General features: G+C 44.5%; 2 protein-coding genes across 6 annotated transcripts in view; one reads left to right on the top strand and one right to left on the bottom strand.

Annotated features, from left to right (window-relative positions):
- PITRM1 (pitrilysin metallopeptidase 1) overlaps positions 1-10,557 on the top strand; it is a 30,712-nt gene extending 20,155 nt beyond the window's left edge. Inside the window, exons 19-27 of the mRNA XM_066627640.1 lie at positions 634-799; positions 1,201-1,301; positions 3,357-3,477; positions 4,668-4,739; positions 4,992-5,104; positions 6,363-6,488; positions 7,122-7,267; positions 8,132-8,234; positions 9,464-10,557. Of these exons, the coding sequence (XP_066483737.1) occupies positions 634-799; positions 1,201-1,301; positions 3,357-3,477; positions 4,668-4,739; positions 4,992-5,104; positions 6,363-6,488; positions 7,122-7,267; positions 8,132-8,234; positions 9,464-9,557 (1,042 nt within the window). The 3' untranslated portion in view covers positions 9,558-10,557. The remainder of the gene's footprint in view (positions 1-633; positions 800-1,200; positions 1,302-3,356; positions 3,478-4,667; positions 4,740-4,991; positions 5,105-6,362; positions 6,489-7,121; positions 7,268-8,131; positions 8,235-9,463) is intronic.
- Positions 10,558-15,050: 4,493 nt separating this feature from the next.
- The window catches only part of PFKP (phosphofructokinase, platelet), a 58,552-nt gene continuing 46,191 nt past the window's right edge, over positions 15,051-27,411 (bottom strand). For 2 of the 5 annotated variants that reach the window (XM_066628456.1, XM_066628459.1), the window contains 7 exons: positions 26,697-26,849; positions 20,745-20,909; positions 20,144-20,205; positions 19,344-19,455; positions 18,857-18,956; positions 16,174-16,279; positions 15,051-15,615 (listed from right to left, as the gene is read on the bottom strand). In XM_066628456.1, the coding sequence (XP_066484553.1) occupies positions 15,477-15,615; positions 16,174-16,279; positions 18,857-18,956; positions 19,344-19,455; positions 20,144-20,205; positions 20,745-20,909; positions 26,697-26,849 (837 nt within the window). In that variant the 3' untranslated portion in view covers positions 15,051-15,476. Of the gene's footprint in view, positions 15,616-16,173; positions 16,280-18,856; positions 18,957-19,343; positions 19,456-20,143; positions 20,206-20,744; positions 20,910-23,084; positions 23,238-26,696; positions 26,850-27,411 lie in introns of all 5 variants that reach the window. The other 3 variants (XM_066628460.1, XM_066628457.1, XM_066628458.1) reach the window with 3 other exon arrangements.

The following is a 27,411-nucleotide window of genomic DNA, read 5'->3' as shown; positions in this document are numbered from 1 at the left end:
ATGCAGGTCAAAAAGCTTGTTCTTGGCAATATTAAAAGTGTAGTGCCCCTGTAAAAAGACCAGATCATAAGTGTAATGGATGATCTCCCACCTTGCCCAGAGCTCCAAGCCAGGCAACACTTTAAAATAATATCATCTGAAGCTGCTTTGTACTGAGATGTGTAGCTCAGTCTTATCTCCTCGGTCTGGTAGCATCTCTGGAGGTTCTCCAGCAAACTGCCTACTATCTGAGGTCTTTGAACTGGAGATGTTAAGAATCTGAACCTGGAATCTCATGCATTCCAGGCATGTGCTATACTACTAAGCTGTGGACTCTCCCTATAAGCATGTCTATTATTATCCCCCCCCCCCCCGGAGAATTTTGTTCATGTGTGATTCATGTTAGGTCTCCCATCCATTAATGGGGTCCACTCTTCTTAGCCTCAGCAATAGATCTGTATTGTATGCCTTCAGATAATGTTCAGTCAGTCTCAGACTGTACATGCCCTTGTCATTGATGCTTTGGTGTTGGCGTTCTCTATCCTGCTTGGGAAGGAATTGATCTTAAGAGTTCAGTTAGATTAAACATGTTACTTTAAGGAATTGTTTGTACTGAATAGCTTGTTTTCTCTTTTTTTTCCTCTCCCTTTACAGCCCCCATTTTGAAAATGAGGAACATTTCAAAGTCTTGGTCAGGATGACAGCTCAAGAGCTGTCAAATGGGATTCCTGATTCTGGACACCAGTATGCTTCCATTAGAGCGAGCAGAACTCTGACGCCTGCAGGAGAGTTGCAAGAGATGTTTAATGGCATGGAGCAGGTAAAGGGCTTGAATTATGGAATGTGTGTTACTTACACCCCCATTCCTTTCCAGCAGTTAGTCAAACATTTTATTGTGTGCCTATAAAGCACATAAGCCTGTATAAAGTTGTATCCATAAAATGCTAGGCAATTATATTTTTAAGAGGCAACTGCTCTCCTCTGCAGTTCGCTGCTGCCTCAACCAGATATTTTTGGTGATCTTTTCTAGCATTTATGGCAACAAACACCACCTTTGGCTTATAAACTATTTGGTGTTTTAAAAAGCGGCTGTTCTGGTCTTCTTCCTCTGACCAGCCAATTATGATCTTCTAGCCATGACAGTATAAAATGCAGTGTGCAATGTCTTCTGCTTCCTCCCCTCTGAGTGTGTTGCTGTTGATTTTTCCCTGTTTGGTTCAGGTGAAGTTGATGAAACGAATTGCAGAAATGTCAGACATTAGGCTGGTGCTCCGCAAATTGCCACGCATCAAGAAACACCTGTTAAACAGTGACAACATGCGGTGAGACTCTGTTATGACTGCTCTGATGCGGGTTTCCGTGCTGCCCAGTGCTCACTGGGCTGGAGTTGACTGGTTGGTCCTTAACTGACCTCGTCTAAGCCATGATTGACTTAGAAATTTATTTATTTAAGAAACTTGTATCCCTCCTTTCCTTTGCCAAGGCAAATGCCCACAGTGACTTACAAGTTTCACAGACAATAACAGTGAGGTGTACAATAAATATGACAAGAAAAACAGTTGGGAGGGGGTTCAGTTAAAGGAGGGGTGAAGAGCACCAAGCGTCATATATCGGGGTCTCCAAACCCTGTCCCATGGACCGATTCCAGTGCCCTGCCTTTTTCCTCCCCCACGTGAATGGTGCTTACCGTTCCATGGGAGAACTGTCCTTCCCCGCCACCGAACGCCCCCAAACTGAGCTCTGGCTCGTTGCTCTTGGGTTCCATCACACCAACAGCCACTGCACCTGGATTTCTGGGCAGGCATGGTGGAACTTAGTTTGTGGGAGATCAGCGGCGGGGAGGGATGTCTACCCAGTGGGAGTGGTAAGCGCTGGTTGTGCCAGGGATGCCTTTCCCATTGTGCAGTGGTCTCCAGTTTGACCAGTGATAGATTATGGCAACCATCAGCACATCCAAATGCTTGATGAAACAAAAATGTTTTAAGCATGTGCTGAAAAGTCATGAGGGAAGGAACGCTTCTTAAAACCCCTTGAAGGGAGTTTCGTAGTTGTAGTGCCACTACAGGGAGGGCTTGCCCTCACACTGCCATTCCCCTAACCTGTGTCAGAAGAAGCCCTTGAAGGAGAGCCCCCTCAGATGTCCTAAGAGGTGGGCCAGAATGTGTAGGAGAAGGTGGTCCCTCAGGTAGCCTGGTCTCAGACTGTGGAGGGCTTTAAATGTCAATACCAGCACCTTGAATTTTCTCTGGAATCGAATGCTTCTTATAACCCTTTATGACCCATCTAGGGAATTCTATAACCCAAGTTCAAGATTGTAGTAATAATAGTAAGTTAATGTGGGTTCAGGAGCAGAAGTTTCCACACTGCAACAAATGGATGTCAGAAAGATTTCCTTGTTAAACTGATTCAGGCCCTCAAAATTTTGTATTGCTTTGTTTCGGTCACGTTTAAAGGCTGTTGATAATATGTGAGCCTCTATTGCAGAACGAACAGTGCAATGCTATGCATATTTACTCACAAGTCCATGTTTACCCAGGACTACATTGTCCAGTGGGGTGGCTTCCAGGTAACTGTGCATAGGATTGCTGCCCAAGTCTGTATACTGGAGAATAAGTGACCTTTTCATGTCCTGATACTTCCAAGAGGAAATCTGAGCACTTCAGGATTTCACTTAAGAAAAAAATACCACTACAGGCGACCAACAACGGACTGCATATATGACAGTCCGTTGTTGGGTTACTGTACAGCAGTTGAAACTCTTACCTTGATATTGGCAGTGTTCTTAGGCGGCCCCAGAGGCCTCCTCTGGATTGTGCATGGCCTCAGAATGGCCCCAGAAGCTGCTTCCAGTTTTTGAAAAACTACTTTCTGTTTGCTTCTGAAAACTGGAAATAACTTCTGGGTGCTTCTGTAGGCCATTCTGAGGTCTCTGAAGGCCCAGCTCAACCCATGGGAGGCCTCTGGGGCCTCCTAAGGACACCACCAACGTATGTTTTTGTACATTTTTCACATAACCACATCACTTAGGGTTATTGGATCGTAACCCTGTTGTTAAGTGAGGCATACGTGTATGTAATTTTCAAATAAAGCCATTTTACTAAGGAGCATTCAACTTTTTAAAAGTGGCACTTACATTGCCATCCATAGCATTGCAGAATAAAGGAAAAATAACTTTGGACTACTTCCCAGAACAACATCTTTCAGAACTTCAAGCATTTGGGTTGCTTGTATTTATTGATATGAAATACAGTTTAACATACAACACCTCAAAGGTTAAAATTCTTTGGAGATACTGAATTATAAGACTGAAAGAATTCCTTGTGTCTTGGAAACCTCCTTCCTTCTGTTCTAACAAGGTATCCTGTGTTTCTGAATAGATGTTCAGTGAATGCGACACCTCAGCAGATACCCAACGCTGCACAAGCCGTAGAGAAGTTTATCAGGGGTATTGCCAGGAGTAAAAAGGAACGAAAGCCTGTCCGCCCGCATGTGATTGAGGTATCGGTGGAGACTAAATTTCACCAGATTTAATACTAATACTTAATTTTAATTGGGGCTTAATGCAGATGAGAAGTTCAGTTTGCCATCTAGTCTGTATCTTTGTTAACTTGGATGAATGCAAATATCGCATGTGTTGGTGTTCATGTAGTGTGTGTCTTGTTTATCAAATGAGGAGTTTTCTTTTGCTACGCTTTCCAATGTTGGCACACCTTGTGTGCCATACCTGTGTCCCTTGTGGTGGCTCAGTCTAAGAGAATGTGCAGTGCCTTTTGCAGCGTGGAATTACACCTGACTTTGTAGAATGGGGTGGCCAAGCTTGCTTAACACAAGAACCAATAAACAATAAACTTCAGATGTTTTGAGAGCCTCAAGAGAGATGTCTGAGAGCTGCAATATTTAAGAAGCATTTAAATTCTTAAATATACTTACTCACCATGAACAATAAATGTATGTTTTAATCTGGTGGACTCTCAGTTTATACCCAATAAATAATTATGAAGCTTGAAAATTTTTATTTACCTTCTATATTTGTGATGCAAAAAGGAGCTCAGTCAACATATTTCTGAGAGCCACACCAAATATGTCAAAGAGTCGCATGTGGCTTGCAAACCACCGTTTGGTCATCCCTGGTGAAGAATACGTCTGATTCTACAATGATTTATATGGAAAACTTTTAGACTTAAAACAAACACAGAGCAGTGGGTAGAGAGGGTGCTTATTCCTTTTGCCCCATCACCAAGCTAAGTGCTTATATAATGCCTGTATTTTTATTCAGCTGGGCTAAAATGGCATCTGGAGGGGTGGGAATTCGGATCAGGAAAATGTATGCCGGGGGGCAGTTGCAGTTGAGAATCTTGTAGCTCAGCCAGTCTGCTCTGTTCCCAATGTGGAGTCTCCTGCACCTACTTTAAAGAATTGGTAAAAAGACCTTGGGTGGGTTCTAGCCACAGGTCTCTTGCACCATTTTCGTTTTGGCTCTTAGTGTCACCTGTGATGTCATGCCCTTTGGTTTTGCCCACCTAGGGGTATTCCCAACATTAATACATTCTGGATGCCTCAGGCATCCAGAATGTGATGTGAATGGTCACAAAGAATTGGGAGAGGAAAAAGATACAGGAGAAGTAGTGTCATAAGGTGGGGGAAACTGACTGAATCAATGCCATTTCAACCAAGTTTTGTATTTCTAGAAAACCTCAGACCCTGAAACCGCTGGCGGGAAGCCCCTTGCATGCGCCCACATCACAAGGAAGCTAATTACAGTGAGTCTGGTTTCTTTACCATCTTGTTCAGCTGTTCTGCTTTGTCAAAATAGCTGGTACAGGTTTGCCATCTAAGCTTGTTGGGCAGCTAAAAAGCTCCTTAATTGTGCATGAAACTGAGCAAAAGGGCTGTTCTGACAACAGGGATCTCTGCCTGAGGTTATCTGATCAAAGCCGCTTTGGGTTCCCAAAGGGAGAAAGGCAGGGTGAAAATACTGTAAATACTAAATATAATGTGACTTTATCCTGCAGGACCCCACTTTTCAGCCATGTCAGATGAAGACCCATTTTCTGCTTCCCTTCCCTGTGAATTACGTTGGTGAATGTGTCCGAACGGTCCCTTTCACATCCCCAGACTATGCAAGGTACGCCAGTGGGTAATGTGAGCAAGGCGATTTTGAGATGCTGCGAGAAAGTTGCATGCAGGAAAAAGGAACTTGCAAATTGTGACAGTTCAGAGATCTGCATTTGAAGAAATGATGATGTCCTTCACGAGGACTTTCACTGCAAGACACTGGGCTGTTTTTATGGGAAGTAAAGGGTGCCGTACGTAGTGTGAGTGGACAGGAAGAAGAGGACTTCTTCTCCCTAATATGAGAAGAGGGTATTCTTCTCCCTAATATGCCTCTCTCGTGTTGCTTTACTGCTTACTCTTCCCAGTAGGCTAGAGACAAAAGCACAGCACTGAATGGCTTGCATCTCGGAGGGCTTTTGTGTGCTACCATAGTCTGAACAACATTACTTACTATCTACACAAGTCCTTGGAGTGCAGCACTGTCTAGACCAGCGTTTGCCAAAGTGTACGGTCCACAGACTGGATCCAGTGCAGTACAACAGTCTTCCCCATCATGAGCAGCACTTCCCGTTCCACCATGCTGCTGCTAATCTGTCCACCCAAACCATAGAGAGCAAGGTGCAAAGCCTGTTGGGGCAGTGGACAATAGATGTGACTGCCCAGAGCGTTGCTCTGTACAGATTGAGTGGGCAGATTAGCAGCAGCGCAGTGGAACAGTAAGTGCTGCTCAGAACAAGGACTGCTTTTTCATTGCACAGCATCACAAGTTTGGCGACCGCTGATTTAGACTCACAGCAGTCTTAGAACCATAAGCAGGTGCCACTTATAAGGCAGTCTCACCTCTGACAGATCTGCCAGCGTGAGAGAGTAAGCCAGCAGGTGTCACATGGAGTAAGTTAGGTGGCTGGCGTCCTGCCCATGAACTATCAGTTGACTTTCTTGTATGCCTCATGTTCTAATCTAGAACAATAGAATTTGAGTCCTCCTAAATGGGAATTCAAATGCTTTAAACTTCCAAATGGAGAACATCAGCCAGGACATGCAGACTTTTATGCAGTGGTTTGTGCAAGCATGCATGTGTGTTAAAGCAAATTGCATAAAAGTACAGGCTGGAAAAACATGACTGACTGTATTGGGGGGGGGGGGGAATTGACTTAAACTATCAAGAGTAACTTAGAAGACTATAGTAAGGAAATTTATGCACAGAGTTGCTGCTGGGTGGATTAATCTTTGGTTAAATTTTGGCCACAAAGGAGGATGATAGAGAGTGTCTTCAGGGCAGCCCCCCTCCCTCCCCACCTTAATAGATGGTTTCTCTCTTGTTTCAGCCTTCGCATCCTTGCCCGGTTAATGACAGCTAAGTTCCTACATACAGAAATTAGAGAGAAAGGAGGCGCCTATGGAGGTGGTGCTCAGTTGACCCACAATGGCATATTCAGTTTCTACTCCTACAGGTAAAAATTGAACTGAGTGGGATGAAGCACGTGTCTGTCAAGAAAACTGACGAAGAGTTTCCGTCCTGCGAGAGATGTCCAGCACTGCCTCATATATGAGTCTGCCAGGGCAGGCCCACGACCTTTGATCTCCTGAGGCAGCATTCCAAATGCTGCCCCCTTTTTACCAAATGGTGTGCCAGCCTCTCTTTCCCCCCTCCAGTGTTCTAGCTCAGAACTCCCCTGCCCTCCACATTTCCTCTTCCTCTTCTCCCTCTCTTCATTTTCCAATCCAGGGATTGGAAGAAGGAGCAAAAAGTGGAGGCCAGTAGGTTCCCCTACCCCACAACCAACGTGCTGCCTGAGGTGATCACTTCAGTTGTCTCATGGATGGGCTAGCCATGAAGTCTTTGTTGTACAGTAGTGGGCTCTTACTCATTCGGGGTTTTCAAGCAGAGACTGGGTGGCCACCTCTTAGGGTTACTATAGTAGTTGCCTCAATGAGCAGGGAATTGGGCTAGATGACCTCTAATGCTCTTTCCCCCCTTACTATCCTGTGATTTGATGAATGCATAAGACATTGTACATACCCTGTAATATCTTTGGCTGTAAAAATGAGACTATAAATTCATCTGCAACTGCTTCCAATTTTAGGGATCCGAATTCTGTGGGGACTCTGGCTACCTTTGAAAAAGCAGCTGAATGGGCCCGGGCTGGCAATTTCACACAGCAGGACATTGACGAAGCCAAACTGGCTGTGTTTGCAGCTGTAGATGCTCCCATAGCTCCTTCTGACAAAGGTATATCTTCTCCCACTGAATTAAATCTAGAGCAAGTGGCCTCTTCTGAAATGGAACCAAATGTAGTTTTATGTACTGATGAAGCCATACTTGCCTTTAACGGTTTTCGCTCCTTGGCTTTTTCACAACAGTGTCTACTTGTGATGATGGAGGTGACACGGCAGGCAGAACTGGATGACCAGTTATTACATTTTCTTAAAATTGGCAGTATCAGTTGGAGATCAGGGCAAGGCACCATTCTTGGTTCAAGCTGGATGGTGGCCAACATAATTTACAAGGGTGATAAAATCTGGAAATTTTAGGGTTACTCTTGTGAAACCATTCAGTTACTGATTTCACAAGAAGCCATCAGGGTTCTCAGGCCTCACAGATTAGGACTCCTAGGGCAAATGGTGAAAATCCATTTGAAATTCTGTGTTGTCCATTTTGAATGGTGCATGTCAAAACTTAATAATAAAACTTGATACCTGACAGCAGAAAGCTGGGATTCTGAAACTCAGCATACGGTTTTGCGCTGATTCCAGCCCTTTCATGTTCTTGAGCAGAGAATTCAGTTTTGTTCACGTAGATTGCCGGCTAAAGCGGCTTTTGCTATATTAAGTCATTTGCACTTGCCAAATTCTAAATGGGCAAGCCTAATTCAGATTAAGCTAAATGGGTTAGCTTAATTTGGAACTTTTATTTTGAATCTGCCCTGTACGTTTTGCTGTGCGTGCAGTTCAAGAGTAAATTAGGGAGCAGGGATGGGGCTGGATTTTACAAACCTTGATCTCTAAATATATGATTCTTGTGGGCAGGGGCGGAGGTTGTCTGTCATTGCTGTGAAGACTCAAATGCTTAACAAGTGTGAATTTTGCTTTGTAGGAACAGGAAACTTTCTGTATGGGATCTCTGATGAGATGAAGCAGAGACACCGGGAGCACCTTTTCTCAGTGTCCAAGGAAAACTTGATTGATGCTGCCGACAAGTGAGTGTGTGTGCTGTGCTGAGAAGTGCAGGGCTTCCAGAAACCCTTGCAAAACTGTTCATGGGAAATTGAGGGTTGGCCACCTGGCCCATTTCAGCTGCACTACTAGGATTTGAAGCTGACCTAGTGTCAGCAAAGCCAGTAGCGCTGAACACGTTTGCTATGTAAGCACTTTTTGCTTGGTTTCTGAATTGAAATCCACCCTTGGGCATGACACATCATATATACCCTGCAAATATACCCTGCAAGCCTGGCAACTAGAGTGGAGCTCTTGGGAAACTCGGAAGCCCTGTAGTCTAGGCTGAAAACAGAAGCAGTGCAGCCATATGGAATCGTATCGATAAGTCTTTGGAGCAGGGATGGAGCACTTCTTCAGCCTGTGTGGTTCCTTCCTGGCTAAACTGTTTTGGATGCTCCACTGCACACGGGCTGCAATGCCCTCCCAGCCAGAATTGAGAGGAAGCCTGCAGGCTTCAGAGATGCTAAGTCTCTGGGGTGCCTTGTCACATAGCACCAAGAGAGGTGCCATGTTCAGCTAAGAGAGCCTGAGAGAGTGGCACAGCATTCTTGAGGAGCCATGACCAACTGTCAGCCTCCACAGTTCTGTTCATTTTGTTGTCTTAGTTCAGTTTGTTGGGATGGGAAGGATGGAAAACCCTTAGTCCTTGGGCAATGAGGAAAACACTGACCTCATTGCCTTCTGTGGTGTCTATAGAAGTAGAACTGTTGTGTGTCTTCCTTCAAAATGGCATAATGAGATTTATAGTTCCACCAGTTGACAGCCCAAAGGCTAGGCAAGGAATAAATGTGATGATTCCAAGCCAGATATTCTGCAGAGCATATGGGACTAGAATGAGTGGGGCAATCTAATGTGATGTTAAACTGAAATGGTACGGACTCTTGTGAGACCCTGCTGTTCACTGCAGAAGAGACAGTTCACTGCATCTCTGAAGGAATCAGTGTTTCAGTTTGCTGACTTCCAGTCACCTTCCAATGGAGCAACTGCTGGGTAATTCTCTTCCAGTGGAGCAACCCAAGGGGGGGGGTGTGTAAGACTGAAATGCGGCTCAGTTGCCAGGTTTGGGAAACTCCATTCTAGAGGGATGCATTTTCTATGTTACTTTTGTTCATCTGGATTTGAGAATGAAAAAGATTAGATTCACTGCTAGTGCAGTCCACTTACTAAAAAGAGAGCTTTGGTTTGACAGTGTATTGTCTGTCTCTTTCAGATACCTTGCCTCTGGGAGGAGAACAAGAGGGCTGGCTATTCTGGGACCAGATAACGCAGACACTGCTAAAGACCCTTCGTGGGTTAAACGATAACACACATTGTCAGCTTGGTTTAGAAGAGATCTAACAAACCAATGTCATGTGACAAGTTCCAGCATAACTTTGAACCCTCCTTCTGCACAAAACTGCTGCCAGGACAAGAAGCCAATGCACAGGCTCATCTTAAAGAGCTTGCAGCTGCAACCATATTTGAAGAAAGATTTCACGGGATGCCTTTTGAGTTCCCACCAGATATTTTTTCAAGCTGAAGCTCTAGCATATGATCCCACTCCAGCTAAAGTCAGTTGTGTCTAAGTCCCCCTGGAATATGTTCTGATGTGTGCAAAACTAATTTTAGTAGGGTTGTAGAATCACAGAAATTAACTTTCAGATACTTTCTCAAATCATGTCCACATAAAAAAAATGTCACTTAAATTTTTTAAAGGTCACTATCATCGACTTTGCTATTATTCTGTTCTCTTACATGAATATTCTATCTCAGGATAGTGCAATGAAATCTTTCAGACTTTGAGATACTATCCCTTGAGGCTTGTCATGGTGTTTTTTTCCCCATAGAAGGTGACACTCTAAGGACCACAGAGCCTGTGGTTGACTTCCATGTATGTGTTGTGCTTGACAAGGGGGAGATAATTCGGACTTGTTTGTTTCCCTTGTGGTGTGGCTTAGTATCACAAAATGCAGGGACAGAGAGCATCCAAAGAAGTGTTCAGAACAGCTTTTGAAAACAAGTATTTTCTTTCACCTTCACCTTACCACTTCCCACCTGTGAAGGTTCTGGTCACAGGGAAGAAGCTACTGTCATCAGTTTCTCATTGTGCTGACACCAGCTCTAGAATCAAAGCAGTTGGAGCTTGTTCATTATGCAGCTAGAGCCAGTTTTTATGATAGCGCTGATTTCACAGAGAGACAAACTACCACAGGATAGAATGAAATCCTGCACTGAATGTATGGCTGCCTTTAAGCAGCTGGGCATTTGTAGAAGAGATGGTAGCAGCAGATAAGTGCTAATAAACAAACTAGCCATGTACATTGACCTTCCTGGTTTCAGTATTTGACTTGGAGATCTAGGAAGAGGTCTTGGGTCCCCTAGTTAAGTGCAAATATATGCAATATATTTCAATAAGGGCTTTCAATAAGCTTTCAATAAGGGCAGTTTCACATATTCAGCTGAAAGCAGTTCTATATAAAATAAACGAATGCAGACCTTGTTTGTAATATTCCATAGATAAGTTTCCTTTTAGTTTGACACAAAACTAAGCCTCTATCACAGGGGTGCTCACACTTTTTTTGGCTCGAGAGCTACTTTGAAACCCAGCAAGGCCCGGAGATCTACCAGAGTTTTTTTTTACAATGTTCGCGCCATCATAACATATAACATTTATGTGTACAATGTATGTTGGTGTACCTTGAGCCCCACTGAGTATAACAGAACTTACTCCTGAGTAGACATGCCTAGGATTAGGCTGTGAGGCTGCAATCCTAGCCACACTTACCTGGGAGTAAACCCCATTGAGTACAATGGGCCTTACTCCCGGCGTTTCCTCCCAGAGGCACCTGAAAGGGGGGGTCGGCACTCCGCGATCTACTCATTTTGCCTCACAATCTACCGGTAGATCGCGATCCACCTATTGAGCACCCCTGCTCTATCATATACTCTTGAGGCAGTGCAATCTCATGTATGTCTGCTCAGATGTTAAGCCCCATGGAATTTACTTCTAGATAAGTGTATATAGCAGTGATTTTCAACATTTTTCATCTCATAACACACTGACAAGGCACTAAAATTGTCAAGGCACACCATTAGTTTTTGGACCATTGACAAGGCACACTGCACTGACAGCAGGAGCTCACATCCCCCAGTTACCCTACTAACAAATGCTCCTCCCCCAGACTCCTGTGGCACACCTGCAGACCATCCATGGCACACTTTTGTGCGACAGCACAATGGTTGAAAATGGCTGGTATATAGGATTGCAGCCCAAGGGGCTTTTTACTTGCCACTAGGTGGATCCCTCCCCATTCATTTCAATACTTTATTTTAATATATGAGACTTGATGCTACTATGGTCTGTGACTGCATTTGGAGAAATGTTACAGCTCTGTACTTTTAACAGGTCACTATGCATAGGCTTTTAACCATGTTACGCAATAGGACTTATGGTGGGGTAAGTGTGGGCAGGATTGCAGCCTTGGATGGTTAAAAATTTTCCTGCTTGATGATGTCACTTCCGGTCATGTCATCACTTCTGGTGGGTCTCATTCTAAAAAGTGGTCCTGGTGCTAAGAGTTTGAGAACCACTTCTGAAGAGACTTGTGCCTGCCTGGCTGCCAGGTAGTTGCACAATACACTCACCCCTCTGCTTTGGAGGGCCTGAGCATAGACTCAGTGGTAAGGCACTCAGTGGTAAGTTAAATCAAGGCAAGGGTGGTGACAGCTGGAAAAGTCATTGGAGCCCCGGTCTACCAGGCATTGTGGTCTGGAGCACAGGTCTACCTGCCTGTGCAGTGTCTGCAGCTTGATACAGTAATGTGGAAAGCAAAAAACTCTCCCAAGTCTCTGAACTCTTATAGAAAATCATTGCAGAAATTCAGCAGCACCATATTTAGGCTCCCACTAGAATGGAAAATGTGACGGACTTCATTTAAGCCGTGATGGACTTCTCCAGAAATCAGTCCCCTTCTGAAGGCACCTAGGCCAGATGCCATCACCGCACCCTGTGGTCAGGAGTTCCACAGACTAACTACACAGGAGGAGCCCTGCTGAGTCAAGCCAAGGGCTCAGTCCAGCTCCCTGCCTCTCCCAGCGGCCCGTCCCGTGGCAGGGAGTTCCGCAGGCCGCCGACACTCCGGGTCAGGAGCCGCTGAGCGCGGGCAGCGCTAGGCCCCGGAGGGCTGCTGCGGGCGGGGCTGCGCAGGGCGCCTCGCTCGCCCCCCCCCCCCGCGTTCTGCGCGCTTGAAGGGGCCGCAGGCAGCAGCTGCTCCGGGCCGGCCGCGCGTGGACTACCGGGGAAAACCGACCTGTGTCTACAGTCACGTACCGGGTTCGGGCGTCGCGGCCCCGCGCGCGCAGGAGGGCGGCCGGAGGAGCGCGAGCTCCGCCACTCCGCGTCGAGCCTGCGCGTGTGCCCCCCGCTGGGGGGGCGGCCGGCGGGTCCTCGAGTGCACAGGGGACCCACCCGGGCGGTGCCCCTCCGCCCGGGTCCTTCCCTTTTGCGCTGCGAGGGGGCAGGAGGGAGGGAGCCGCCCAGGACCACCCGCAGCCTCCTCTCCTGGCCCGGGCAGGAGCAGCCCCCCTCCCCCAGCCACCTGGGCAGGGATCCAGCCCGCCCCCCCCCCAGGACTTGCCCCCCTGCAGCCTCCTCCCCTCACTTGGGCAGGGACCCAGCCCCCTGCAGCCTCTTCTCCTGGGCTGGGCAGGGAGCCAGCCCCCCCTCCACAGCCTCCTCCCCTCACCTGGGCAGGGTGAGGGGCTGCGGGGAGGGGGCTGGCTCCCTGCCCAGGTGAGGGAATGAGGCTGCATGGGGGCAGTCGGAAAAGTTTGTTGTCATCCGCAAAGTTTGCCACCTTACTGCTCACCCCTTTCTCCAGGTCATTTATGAAGAGGTTGAAGAGCACCAGTCCCAGGACAGATCCTTGGGGCACTCCGCTTTCCACCTCTCTCCATTGCGAAAATTGCCCATTGACACCCACTCTCTGCTTCCTGGACCTCAACCAGTTCCCAATCCAGGAGAGGATCTGCCCTCTAAATCCCTGACTGTGGAGTTTTCTCAGCAGCCTTTGGTGAAGGACCATGTTGGACGCTTTCTGAAAGTTCAGAAATATAATGCCCACGGGTTCTCCTGCATCCACATGCCTGTTGACCTTTCCAAAGAATTTTAAAAGGTTCATAAAGCAAGACTTACAGAAGCCATGCTGATTCCCCTTCAGCAAGGCTTGTTCATCCATGGGCCTGATCCAAACTGGGCCTTGGGCCAGCACAAGTCGCTTGTGCCGGTTCAGCGCTGTCGCAAAAGTGCCGTAAAGCACTTTCGCGACAACCTAAGTGGGGTTAAGCTGGTCACACAGAAATGGAAAACTGAAAGTAGCTCCTGGCTGCATCTGGCCATTCTGAGGTTTGTGGAGGCTTGGTGGGACCTGTAGGAGGCTTCTGGGGTCCCCTAAGGACACCACCAATGTCCGTTTTTATACATTTTTCACATAACATCATTTAATGTCAGGGGTATTGGAATGTAACCCTGTCGTTAAGTGAAGCATATGTGCATATAATTTTCAAATAAAGCCAGTTTACTGAAGAGTATGCAACCAAGTGACACTTACATTGCCACCCACAACATCCCAGAATAAAGGAGAAATAACTTTGGACTGCTTCCAGGATGACACTTTTCAGAATTTCATGCATTTGGGTTGGTTATTGATATGAAGTACAATTTAACATCTCAAACATACAATTTGTTGGAGGCAGAGAATTACAAGACTGAAAGCTCTCCTTGTTGCTTCTGTTCTAACAACATATGCTGTGCTTTCGAATAGACGTGAATGCCACACCTCAGCAGATATCCAACGCTGCAAAGGCCGTAGAGAAGTTTTATCACGAGTATTACCAGAGGTAAAAAAAGAACGAAAGTCTGTCTGCCCCTGACTGAGGTAGAGACAGAGACTAAATTCACATTTAAAATATTTTGGTTGAAAGTTACTCTGATTTTTTTTAAACAGGCATAATGCAGATAAGAGTTACAACTGCAATGAGATTAATAGTAGCAACTAGTTGACCGCCCAAAGGCTAGGCAAGGAATAGATTTGATGATTCCAAGCCAGCCATTCTACAGAGCATATAGGACTGGAATGATTGTGGCAAACTAATGTGCTGTTAAACTGAAATCGTATGGACTCTTGTGAGACCCTGCTGCACACTGCAGAAGAGACAGTTCACTGCATCTCTGAAGAAATTGGTGTTTCCGTTTGCTGACTTCCAGTCACCTTCCAATGGATCAACTGCTGGGTAATTCTCTTCCAGTGGAGCAACTCAACAGGGGTGTGAGACTGAAATGTGGCTCAGTTGCCAGGTTTGGGAAACTCCATTCTAGAGGGATGCATTTTCTATGTTACTTTTGTTCATCTGGATTTGAGAATGAAAAAGATTAGGAGCCCAGTCTTGAGCTGCCCAGAGGATGTGGCTGCGGCAGCACAGAAAACTGCTGCCATCGCATCCTGTGCGCCCAAGGCCCAACACAAAGGCTTTTACCTCACCACCGACTTTTTGGTCGACAGTGAATAGAGTAGCCCCATTGCAGATGTGTGGCTATCTTTAACTAAGCAGCTGAGCATTTGTAGAGATGGCAGCATCAGAGAAGCGCTGATAAAATAGCCATGTACATTGACCTTCCCAGTCTTAGTATTTGACTTGGAGATCTAGGGAGAAGTCTTGGGTCCCCTAGTTATGTGCAAATATATGCAACAGCTTTCAATAAGGGCAGTTTCACATATTCAGCTGAAAGCGGTTTTATATAAAAGAAATGAATGCAGACCTTATTTGTAATATGGTATTTTATTCTATAGGTAAGTTTCCTTTTAGTTTGACATGAAACTAAGCCTCTACAATCTACTCTTGAGTGTAAACACTATTTCTGGTAAAAGTGCAAGAGATGAAGAACATCACACTGAGTGCATAGAGAACCGGTTTGCACAGGTGATTGTAAGGAACACATTGGTAATCGAGTTTTCTTGAGTTCGGCGCTAGGGTTTTTACAGTGGATTTTGTTCTGGTTTTTTAGAAGCCTAAGACAATACCAGGTAGAGAAATGATGTGACGGCTGCTGTTTTTCTCCCACGTAAAGTGCTGGTACAATAACTTAGACATTACAAAAAGAAGCTGTTACAAATATGCTAGGCAGAGCATTGTCGACACACAATGGAAAGCTATTATGACTTCAACAACAGCTTGGGTTCATCAGCTCAAGCTTCTGCTGGTTGTCGTCTGTCCACGTGCTCTAACTGGCCTGAGTCTGAAACATCATAGCTGGTCTTGTATTTGGCCAGGATCTTCATCAGGGGACGTAGCTTCAGCCACCATTGTTCCTTGGGGATTCGGTGCCTGTTGAAGACAAAAGAGAGGGGCAAATGTCAAACTTCTCTTTAAGCTTGCAAACAGCAATAGTTGCTACTTGAAACCAAAACCCTTTGGTACAGCCCTGCTAGAGATGGTAGCAACAGAGAAGCGCTGATAAACAAAATAGCCATGTACATTAACCTTCCCGGTCTTAGCATTTGACTTTGAGATCTAGGGAGAAGTCTTGGGTCCCCTAGGAGGGGGGTCTTGGGTCCCCTGTTGGAGGGACCCAACAGGAGGAGTATGGGCTCCATTCTTAGTCACATCTAAGCTACTGCTACTGGTTTATACTGAGAATGGATGGTCTGTGGGAGCAGTGAATACTTGCATACCCAGTGCTTAAAGATAGAATTTCTATTTGCTTCTCGTGCAAGTATGCTAGATCTCTTACTGCAGAGATGTCAAGGGATATAACAATGCCATTCAATATCCAATTTTAAAAAATCCTGGCTAATGGCATCTTACCAGAAGTTGGGGGGGGGGCAGTGACTAGTTTTTCTATGTATTTGGTAATGTAATGACATCACTGTACAGTTTACATACACAAAGTCAGTCTCATCTTTCAGCTGGGCCACAGGCTGGAAAAGAAGGTTCCTCCGGCGCATTCCCAGGAGACAAACAGAGTCATCTGTGTTGGCGAATATCTTTCCTTTTAAAGAAAATGACTGTTAAAACCACAACAAAAGGAGAATACTGGATGAAAAAATGTGAACCGTTTTTAATTTAGTTTGGTTACGGACATACTACAGTGAATAGCAAAAGATGCGTTAGTGTTTGTGAGAAGGAAACACAGTTTTGTGGTGTGGTATATTGTATTTATCTTGGGAGTTAGAATGTGACCAAATGAATAGTTGGGTTATTGGCCAAATGAAGCTTTATTTTTTTGTTAGAATATTTCTCAATACTGCAGTTAAGACCAGCCCTTGAGAAAACCATGAGAGAGTAAAATGCATTACCTTCCTCTGTGATCCATGCAGCCACCAAGAAAACAAAACAAAAAAAGGGTATTTGTAACTATGATACTCTAAGATTCCTTCCTCAACATTTGTAATTTACAATCAGAAGTTCTCATTTTGAGTCTTGAGGCACAGTGCAAGTTTTAGCCACCTTTGCAGAAAAGGTAGGGAGTCGAGTCCTAGGACCCAATGACTGCAAGCTATGATAACATGTCTTTGATGTCTTAAAATCAAAGAGGCAAAGAAGGAAGGCCCATAGCCAGGGAGACAGACCAGGGACAGACTGCACTTGCTCCCGGTGTGGAAGGGATTGTCACTCCCGGATTGGCCTTTTCAGCCACACTAGACGCTGTGCCAGAACCACCTTTCAGAGCGCAATACCATAGTCTTTCGAGACTGAAGGTTGCCAATACAATAGATGTCTTAAAAGACAGAGCTACTCCTGGGTATATTTTGGGTGCTGATTCCAAAAATGGCATTAGTTTTGCTCTCTTGCATCTAGTTTCAGGGATATGGCATAGCCTCTTTAGTGAATGGTTTAAGCAGCTTCCTCATGAGGAAGCCTAAGCCATGGCGAGAGAGCAAAACAGATGCCATTTTTGGAATCAGTACCCCAAATTGATATAAGACCACCATCCATTTTGGAAGAAAAAAAAAGTTTTTCTGGTCCTCTGTTAGGCAGGCCTGTGTAACTGGTGAACAAACTCAAAGAAGGCAAGAGATTCCTTAAGTAACTGGCAGTGCAATCTTATGTATGTCTGCTCAGAAGTTAAGCCCCATGGAATTGACTTCTAGATAAGTGTATAAAGGATTACAGCCTAAGGGGCTTTTTACTTGCCTCTGCTGAAACTACTTGAGCATGGCCTACTTGTTCTACAATTCTAACATGCAAGTGCTCTAGTCTTAAGTAAACAAGTTGATTCAAGATACGTATGCTCAATCAGCACACTTAATTAGTTTTCATAGTGTAAATAAGCAAACTTGCTTTGCTCCTAAGCCCACTTAAGGGAAGTTTAATTGATTTAGGGCTCAATCCTAACCCCTTATATGTCAGTGCTTTTCAGCACTGACATAAGGGCAATACAGCTCTGAGGTAAGGGAACAAACATTCCCTTACTTTGAGGAGGCCTCCGTGAGTGACACCCAACTGCAGGATGCAGCGCATGTCCCCATTGGCACCACTATGCCAGTGCTTTCCAGCACTGACATAAGGGGTTAGGATTGTGCCCTTAATGGAACAGTAGTAAAGGAGCTATGATTGTGGCCTGAATGATTAACTGGGCAACTGCAGCTTATCCATTTAAGGTTTAATATCTTTTTTTGCCTAAAAATGGACCCAGAAGGCATAAAGAGAGATTAAACACAATTCAACCACAAAACAGTAGAAATTTTTTCAAAAAGATAGCCAAGCAAAAACATGCAGCAAGCAGAATTGAAAATACTCTCCAGAGGGCCACTGAAGCAAGATGGCCTCAATCTGACTTTCAAAGAATACCCATGAATCAAGCCTGCATAAGCAAGAAAAGTGTATTTCATAAGCTAAGAGCCATTGCCAAAGAGGCCCTGGTCTTAGGAGGTGCCCAACATGCTTCTAGCTAGCAAGGCACCCATAATAGAGCCTTATTCAAAAATTCTGTGGGAGAACCATCTCGCATCCAGACCATTTAGTGTCTCAAGGGTCATATGCTACCACAGTGAATTGGCAGCCAATGAAGTTTGTTTTACATTGGCATAATATGGTCTCCATGATTAGCTCCAAACAGTACCTAGTTCTCCCAAATCTCATCACAGCCTGAAGTTTCTCCCTTTAATCAAACACATTCTAGTAGTGCCCCTGTGAATGAAGATTTGGTAACTAGTTCTGATATTGAAACAATGGCTAATGGCTTTTCTAGACATGCATAACACACCATGGGGAAAACATTTTGTGTCTGTTGGTTGAAGAAGGTGGCATGCAAAATTGACAGGTAGCAGGGTTCAAAAGCACCAGCAAGCTGGAAGAAAAATACACAGGGCAACCACTGCTTGCGATTATGTTGAGCTCAGCCATCCAGACTGCATTCAGAAAATGAGTATAATGTTTGTCATACAGCAAACGCTGTTTGGGGTTTCAACTGTTCTATCCAGGTTGACCCTACTACAGGAATGCCATACATACTGTAGTACTTTATAAATTCAATTTGCCTATATGTCAGTGCAGTACTTCACAAGCTCGCCAGCCTGCAATCTGAACTAAACAAGGTCACCTAAAGGCCATAACACTTTCTTACCTCTTCGATAGCATTCTTTCAGCTTTTTGGAGAGCCACAGCACAGCTTTTGCTGAAATTTTTGTCCCAAAGTTCCTATCGAATGGAGAAGGGGCGCCACCCTGTGAAATTCAAAGTTTAACTCAACAGTAAGTGGAAGTTGTATTTTTGGAGCTAAAGATATTTTGAGTTATAAACTATGCCTGAGATTTACTATTCATCTAGCTCTGGAACACTGGAAGTGAATGGCGGGCTTGAGTTAGTCCCTGCTGCCGACTGGTGCTGACCAAAAGAGCAGCAACCCACAGGCAGTTAGAATTAGAGGTGTAGCTCCAGGTGCCGGAGGCAGAAACCGAGCACTGGAAAGTGTAGCCTTTGTTGTGTGAAGTTCCCAGTCTTGCAAAAGACCTCAATAGAGAATCAAACGGTCACATGTATGTTAACACTGGGGGCTTGGAAAAAAGGATTTGAAGCCTCCATCTCCCACAAAGAAAAATTGTGGCCCCTACCTGCTGCATGTGACCCAGCACATTCTTCCTGCAGTCAAAGACTCCTTTCCCTTCCTCAGAATACAGCTGGTAAATGAAGTCAGTGGTGTAATTTTCACTGCTGTATTCATTCCTGTATAGCACAAGAGCAAGCATGATTAGAAAAACACGCAGTGGAAACAGTCCAGTTCTACATGCTTTTGGTTGAGTAATGTTCTTCATAAAAAAGCACAAATACTGCTGAAGGAAATTCTCTACAAATCCTGATCTCTCTACCTTATTTATCTTTTTCAAAACTTAAGCAGGTATGTGGGAAACCAGAAGGGGGCATAAGAATGTATGCTCATATATGGCAAAATGGTGTAGTAGTTTGGGCATTAGACTTATGTGGAAGATCCAGGTTCAAAGCTTCCTGGGAGACCTTGGGCCAATCACTCTCTCTCAGCCTCACCAACCTCACAGGGCTGTTGTGAGGACAAAAGGAAGGAAGGAACTTTTTACCCCACCCTGAGGTCCTTGGAAAAAGTGCACTATAAAAATGTAAAAAATAAACACGCAGCCATGTTTGGTCGATTCAAGTGGTTGTTTAGTCCTGTTTAACTCATTCTGCAGGTCTTCCTGCCAGCCCTGTTATCAGAGATTCTTAACTGGAAATGCCAGGGATTGAATCTGCACTTCTTCATTGCAGAAAGGCAATGATTATCCCTAGAAAGATTATCCCCCTGTCTCCTGAAAAATTATTTGCCATTTCTTCCCCCAAAGTACCAACGCCATAGGATTGATTTTTCTAGTGGGTGCAGCTCAATGAATGGTCGCCGTACCTCAGCACCAAGCCACGCTGAATGCCAGTTTTCATCTTCTCGGTCAGATGTTCCACATTGGCCTGTGAAGAATAAGCATTTACTGGGTCAGATACCACTGCAAACATCAGTCATGGGCCTTCCCTCTGTGGCCAAACTGTTGGCTTATTTGCTGTTCATATTCAGTTTCATAGGATTCCAGAACAAGGTTGTTTTAAAGTTTTAAGTTATTGTAATGTTTCTATATAACCTATGGTTTTAAATGTGGTCTTATAATATAAGTCACTTTGGGTGCCCCTTGGGGAGAGAAGCAGGATATAAATGTAGTAAATAAATAAATCTATCGAAGTACATCTTAACAGTCTACCATTACAGAATACTGTTGGTAGTAGGATAATAGGTTTCTACTGAAAATAACAGAGCAACGCAAGACTCTGTATATTATCTCACACTCTGGGCTAGTTCATACATGCATGAGCAGAACTCCACTATGTATAACTCCATAGAGATCACAAAGAAGAAATTTCCTATTCAGATACACTCCACAGAGGCAGCACAAACCAGTCCACAGACACTGAATTTATATACTAATAGACATGAAACAGATGTAGGTTTTGGATACCTGGAGCTCCCGAATGTCGAACTTCTCTTCGAAGATGTATGCAGCATCAGCCCCTGCAGCGAGGCCACCCATATTGGCCAAGTACCCACAGTAGCCACCCATGGTCTCAATGATGAACACACGGCGCTTTGTGCCACTTGCTGACAGCTTGATTCGGTCGCAGGTCTAGCAAAGAATGGTTCATTAGTCACTTACAAATCATGTGATCAAAACGTTGACATGCCAATGGTTTGCCATCATCTGGTTTATGTCTTCTTTGTTTTTCACAGTGACACCTCTACCATACCATAAAAGCTAAAATCCATGATTAAAAAAAAATATTGTTGTAGATGTTCCACACCTTAGTCATAATATTAAGGATGTATGTGAACCTTAGCATTAAAATAGCTTGCCAATCTGGCATCTTGCTGGAACAGAAATACAACAGTGCTCTTGATTCTCAAATCTCTGGGTTGAGATTTTAAGACAGCTAGAAAATGTTTGCTATCTAATAATAAGGCTTTGGTGGATCACACAACACATAACCAACAGGAGATCCAGTAAGATATAAATATCAGCTAACATTATTTCAGTGCTGGCTTAACCCCAGCTTTCAAGAAGTCAACCCAAACAAGAAAATCCACAATGCCCAGGGCTAAATGTGGATAATTTTTTGAAGGAAGTGTGTTCTACAGTTGAATGCCAGTTGTTTGCCCCACCAGAACAGTTTTGGATGACTCACCCAGCCCCAGTCACTAGAATGATGGCCCCCAGGAGGAGGAAACAAGGGAAAATTTGGTTAATGACAGTTTCACTGACAACCAAGCCCACCACCTCTGTCAACAAATAAGTACTGAGAAGAGCAGTTAGTTATGCCTGTCTATACGTTTGTACTACCACAAAAAAGAATCATGACTTAGCAATCCTGGGCCTTAAGGGAACACATTTTTTCCAACATCCTTATCTTGATCCTGTAATTCCCTTTCAGTAACTGGATAATAGGAACCGTAAAGGATTTTTTAAAAACTAATTTTGGCTTTTTGCTTATTCTATCCCTCTGAATACAGCACAGCAGTACCTGGGTTTTATGGACAAATCTCTTGGGGAGATCCGATACAAGAGGATTCTGAATAGGTTTGAGAGGTTAGTCTGAATCTCTCAAACCTATAGGATAGGCCCAGTCCTATCCAACTTTCCAGTATTGAAGCAGCCATAATGCAGACCCAAGGTAAAGGAACAAATGTTCCCTTACCTTAAGGAGGCCTCAGTTAATGCCCCTGCACTGCAGGATGCACTGCAAACCCTATTGGCATGGCTGCATCAGTGCTGGAAGGTTGGATAGGACTGGGCCCTAAGAGACTTTCAGACTCTTCAAAAGACCATTCTGATTCAATTCCAGGATCTTCATGACATGAAGCAAAAGGCCCCTAAAAACGAGGGATGCTTATAAAATCTATACAGATGCTGCGGTCCCAGTGTACTGCATGTATTTATCAAAGCAGGAATCAAAGTGTCATTGTTCCAATGATACACATCAAAAACAAACTAAAAACAATAGGCACCCTTAATTTTAAAACAATGTTTTTGCCATGTTGTACATTTATCCTATTGCGAAATGAAGATTTAAAAAGCCAAAATTAAAATGTTTAATATTTGAAAAACCAGAAATGGTGTTTTGTTCTCTGATTTAAGCAGCATGTGCAGAATCCGTTCTTCCATTCCAAAATCTGGAATTTGTCTTTAAAAAAAAAAACTAGTCAAGAAGAACACAAGGGATATTATAATAGCACAAAGCAGAGTGGGGCAACTCAGAAGGCCACCTGAAGCTGCCTCGGATCCACCATCTCTGAGCTTGAAGAATCCCCTGAAACAAAACCCTTACTACGTTCTTTACATGCTGTAGTGAAACCCGGAAGTCTCACACATCTGGATTTCACCACAGTGGGCGAGGAGCATGGTGAGGCAGGAGGGAGCATATAGTAGATCGATGTGGCTTGAACTGGTGGCAGGTTGGAGGGAAGCACAAAAACGGGGAACTGAAATCTGCTGCCGACACAGCCTATGATATGCATATGCTAGGAAGTGATGCAGCAACTGTTACCCTGCACGTGCCTGATCTCAGAAGCTAAGCAGGGTCAAGCCTGGTAAGTACTTGGATGGGAGACCGCCTGGGAATACCATAGTCTTTCAAGACTGAAGGTTGCCAACCACAGCCTGCATCAGGAGGCTGCATGGATGGGCCGGGACTGGTTCAGAGCAGAACAAAAAGAATCCGCTCATTTCTGCTGAAAACACATCTTCTCTTGGCATGTGCACCTCCCAGCCTAGACATTGGTATGGCGAAAGGGATAACCGTCTTACCTCGACAATGGCATTCAGGGCAGTGTCAGCACCGAGACTGAGGTCAGTGCCAGGCACATTGTTGCTAATAGTGGCAGGCAACACACAGATAGGTATGCAAAACTCTTCAAAGCGCGACCGGGTTTCAGCTAACTGCAAGCAGCTCTCATAGGCCTGAAGCAGTGGGACAAGGCATGATAAGCAACAGGGTGGGTGTTGTTTTGCTTGGCGCAATGGTGAGGCATTCCACTGGCACCCCCGCGTGTGCTGCAGTGGGAGCTTTGGCTTTCCTGCAGTGCCAACACCCCCAAAGGTGGCGGTTTTAAGAATGGCTTTTCTCATTTAAACCCAGGACAGGTCACTGAATTTGCACTGGTGCAGAAGAAAATTAACAGGAGTTAGCGGTGGGGTGAAACCGGCAAAGAAATGACAGAAGCAACTTGATAGAGTAAGGGGATAGAATAAGGTGGAAGGCAGTAAGGGGTCACACTGGAAACAAACTCCTTCTGAATTTAAAGCTAATCTACATTCTGAGTGCTTGATGAAAAGAGATGGATTCGACATCTGTCTGGAATTTTCTAAGGCTGGCAGCTAGAAGAAGATGCCAACTTTAAAAGGGTATTAGATGAAGTCATTGAGAAGAGGTCCATCAAAGCTTCCTAGCTACAGTGGCTAAATCAAACCTCTGTATGCCGTTGAGGAAAGGAACGACAGGAAGGTGAGTTACTGCCTTCATGTCTCAGATATGCGGGCATCCTGGAGGCATCTGGTTGGCCCAGCAGGGAAACAGGATGCTAAACTAAATGGACATTTGGCCCAATTGAGAAAGGCTCTGATGAGAACTTGCAGAGTTCAAGCCTGGTCAACTAAGGTAGCAACCCTATACACAATGACCTAGGAGTAAGTTTCGCTAAACTCGGTGGGGTCTAACTGCTGAGAAAATATACAAAGGATTGTGCTACAAGACTCCACGTTGAGGCCAAAGACTCATCCTAAACAGCCCCTTGCTCAGCCTATGGCAGGCAACACACAGATAGGTACGCATGGGAGCACACATGGAATTTGCCCGCAAATGCCAATTTCCTCTAATAAATGTTTTTTTTAAAAAACAGTTGGATGACACCCATCCCCCAGGGCCCCACAAACTAGGCATTGAAACACCTACAGCCTGGTCCTGCACAGAAGTTAACATATTACATAATTCTGCATAAACAAGCATGTACTAAAATGGGATTTTTAAAAAACATTTTGAATACATTTAAGTATCCTCTTGCAACTCCAATATCCGTCTAGAAAAAATATCAGTCCATGGTTTTCAGATGTCTTCATGGAAGCCTTTTTACACCAGTTTTTTCCTGGTGAGAAGTCCCAGCAAATCTGCCATGAAATGCCTGGATGTTGTAGAGGATTCCAAGGTACAGTAAAGGCACTTTCGTCCCCTTCCCCCGGAATTGGAGAGTCCCATGTCAGACCACGTGGTCTGACCACAGAGCTGGACCACGGAGCCAAGCTCCACTGGTGCTGCCCTCCTTCCGCCACACTCCCTCCCCCTGCCATGCCTCCTCACCACCCTCCACTTGCCTTGCCCGGCCTCCCCACATACACTCTCCACCGCCAGCTGGTCTGGGCGACTGCTGGGCTGCAGAACACAGGCCCAGCACCAGAGCTGGCCCAGTGCGTGCTTGTGCAGGGTTAACTCCATTGCTGGGTCCGCAGTAAGGGATTGCAAGGGCTTGCTGGTTAGCCAGCATGCAGGGTTCTGGATCAGGCCTATAGTCAGTTCACCCATAGCGCAAGTCAAGCCTGTTGAGAAGAGACCATGCACTTTTCAATGCACCCTACGCTCCCCGATGGTTACATACAGTTGTGCACGATGAAAGAGATGAGCGAGACTGTCTTTCAGGAAAACGTCTCCATCATTAGTGAGAACATCATTTGAAAACGAACTGAAGCAAATAAATAGAACAAACCAGTTACGATGCTCCCTTAAGTATTAAAGGATGGTGATTTTGAGATGGTGAAGCTATTTAAAAAGATCTAGCTATTATCATCTACCTATAGTCTAGCCAGGCTTTGCGGTTCCGTAAATCTAACTCTAATGCAAAAGGAAAAGGAAAGAAAAAGGATTTATCTAGGTGGAGAAGTCTACAGGTTCCAAGGACGTCAGTTAAATGAGACAAGAACAGTTATAAAATAGAGCAAGAAAAGCAAGAGACATGCATGCAAGTATCACTCCCTCTAGTTTGCCTACATAAACTATGGTGGAAAACTTCATGTACCAGAACTGGAAACAAGCACCATGTACCAAACTTTATGGTATGGAAAGAAAAATATTGCTCAACTATTGTTAGGTTTTTCAGTATCCTGCCAAGAAAAACAGAAGCCCTTTTGAGCTTTCCTAACTGTTGTCTCTTTTTGCATTTAATAAAGTAGACTGTGGTCTATAAAACCTGATGCTACAAAAGTGACACATGCTTTAAAAATGCTCATGTCATTACATTTGCTTTCAAAGAAAAACCTCAGGCTAAGATCCATGCTGGATGGCTTGAGAACACCCAGGCCAATTTTTGTAATTTAAAAAACAAACATACTCCTTCCCCTCCATACCCTAATTCAACTATTTTCAAGCACTGTGCCGTGAATGTGCCACAGGATGGAAGGCCATTTATTAATAGGGCCATTGGGGGATGCGAGCCCCCTACCATCAGCATGGTGCGTCTTGTCAATTGTCAAAAAACTGATGGCATGCCCTGAAAACTTTAGTGCCTTATCAGTGTGCCATGAGCTGAAAAAGGATGAAAATCACTGCCCTAATTTATAGTTTACAACTCTGCTTTGCAAAAGATTAGAACATTCACCAAGTGAATATTTAGCAGCAACACATTTAAACATGCGAGGATTCCCCCCCCCCTTATCTTTGAGAATGTAGCAAAACCGGTGCTGTAACCTAAGCACAGTGGTCATGATTTCAAGGCACATGGCTCTTCACTTTATGCTTATATATGAAGCCGAATGTAAATGAAGTCCAGCACCAACATAAGGGCAATGCAGCTCCTAGTTAAGGAAATAAACTTTCCCTTACTTTGAGGAGGCCTCCATGAGTGCCCCCCAACTGCAAGCTCCAGCACATGTCCCATTGGCACAGCTATGCCAGTGCTGAAAAGTGCGTTAGGATTTGGGCCTGAAACCCTTTGCTTAACCCTGTAATTATTTCTTATGAGACAAGCTGTTTGTCCTTTTGAGCTTTTAATAAAGTGCTTTTGCTACTAGTTTCTTGCTGATTTCTCTGTTTTTAGATTGTTTGATTTGATCTCTTCTTACACACAAGTTTATATTGTTTTAATAGTGTTTGTAAGCTGCTTTGAAGATCAAAATTGGTGGAAAGGATGGTTACTAACTTCTTATATGAAGGAAGGAAATAAAAGTATAGTTGTGAAATTTCCTAAAATTCAATCTATCGGCTGCTTGAATATTTTGGGCGCACATACAAAAGTGCATATACTTTTACGTCTAGCAACTTTTACAATCTTGTTTCCTGTTGTTCTGGTCCAAGAAAGTCTCCAGTTCCAGCTGTGTTCAATAGCAACAAGGGCAGCTGTTAGCAAGCATGCACACAGGAGTGGAGAAACTTACATCAGTTATAGTGTTCAGAGCAGTGTCTGCACCAATGCTGAAATCAGAACCCGGTACATTGTTGGATACGGTTGCGGGAACCATAGCCATAGGAATACAAAACTCATCATATTTCTCTCGGGCAGCAGAGAGTTCCAAAAGTCCCAGATACGCCTGGTGGGCACGTAGCAAGGTGCGCAGAATTAGAGGGGGGAAAAAAAGAGGACAAGGCTTAAATTACAGCCACATGGATGGGTATTTGGCTATCACACATAAATGCACAGAGCTGGAGACAGATGATAGTTCTGAAACGTTTTGAAAGCAGGATCACTGCTCATAATGTACCCATCCATCTATCTTTCTATCTGGTAAACAGGCTTTTTGCATGATTCAAGAAGCTCTTGGACCAGTGTTGACAATATCACAATAACAAGGTATGCGCAATTCATGCAAAGCAAAGTTGCTCTCATTTCCAGATCTCTTAAAACTACTATCTGTCTCCAGCCAGAGGGGCACCAGGGAAAACCTCACACAAAATGTAACTATATAGAGAGACAAGTAAAACACATTAAACATCAACAGTTATTGTCAGCATTTCTAAGTATTCCTTGAAATCTGTTTAATAGTATAATCCCTTAAAAGAATCCCTTTAAAATCCCACATTTCTATCTTTTTCCATTCATAAATGGGTTATATCAGTTTTTCAACAATGGTTGGCCTGATTAAAGAACAGATA

The sequence above is a fragment of the Tiliqua scincoides genome, chromosome 5 (genome assembly GCF_035046505.1).
Source record: "Tiliqua scincoides isolate rTilSci1 chromosome 5, rTilSci1.hap2, whole genome shotgun sequence".
NCBI lineage: Eukaryota > Metazoa > Chordata > Lepidosauria > Squamata > Scincidae > Tiliqua > Tiliqua scincoides.
Note: the sequence above shows the minus strand (reverse complement) of the source record. Positions and strands in the feature narration are given on the sequence as shown.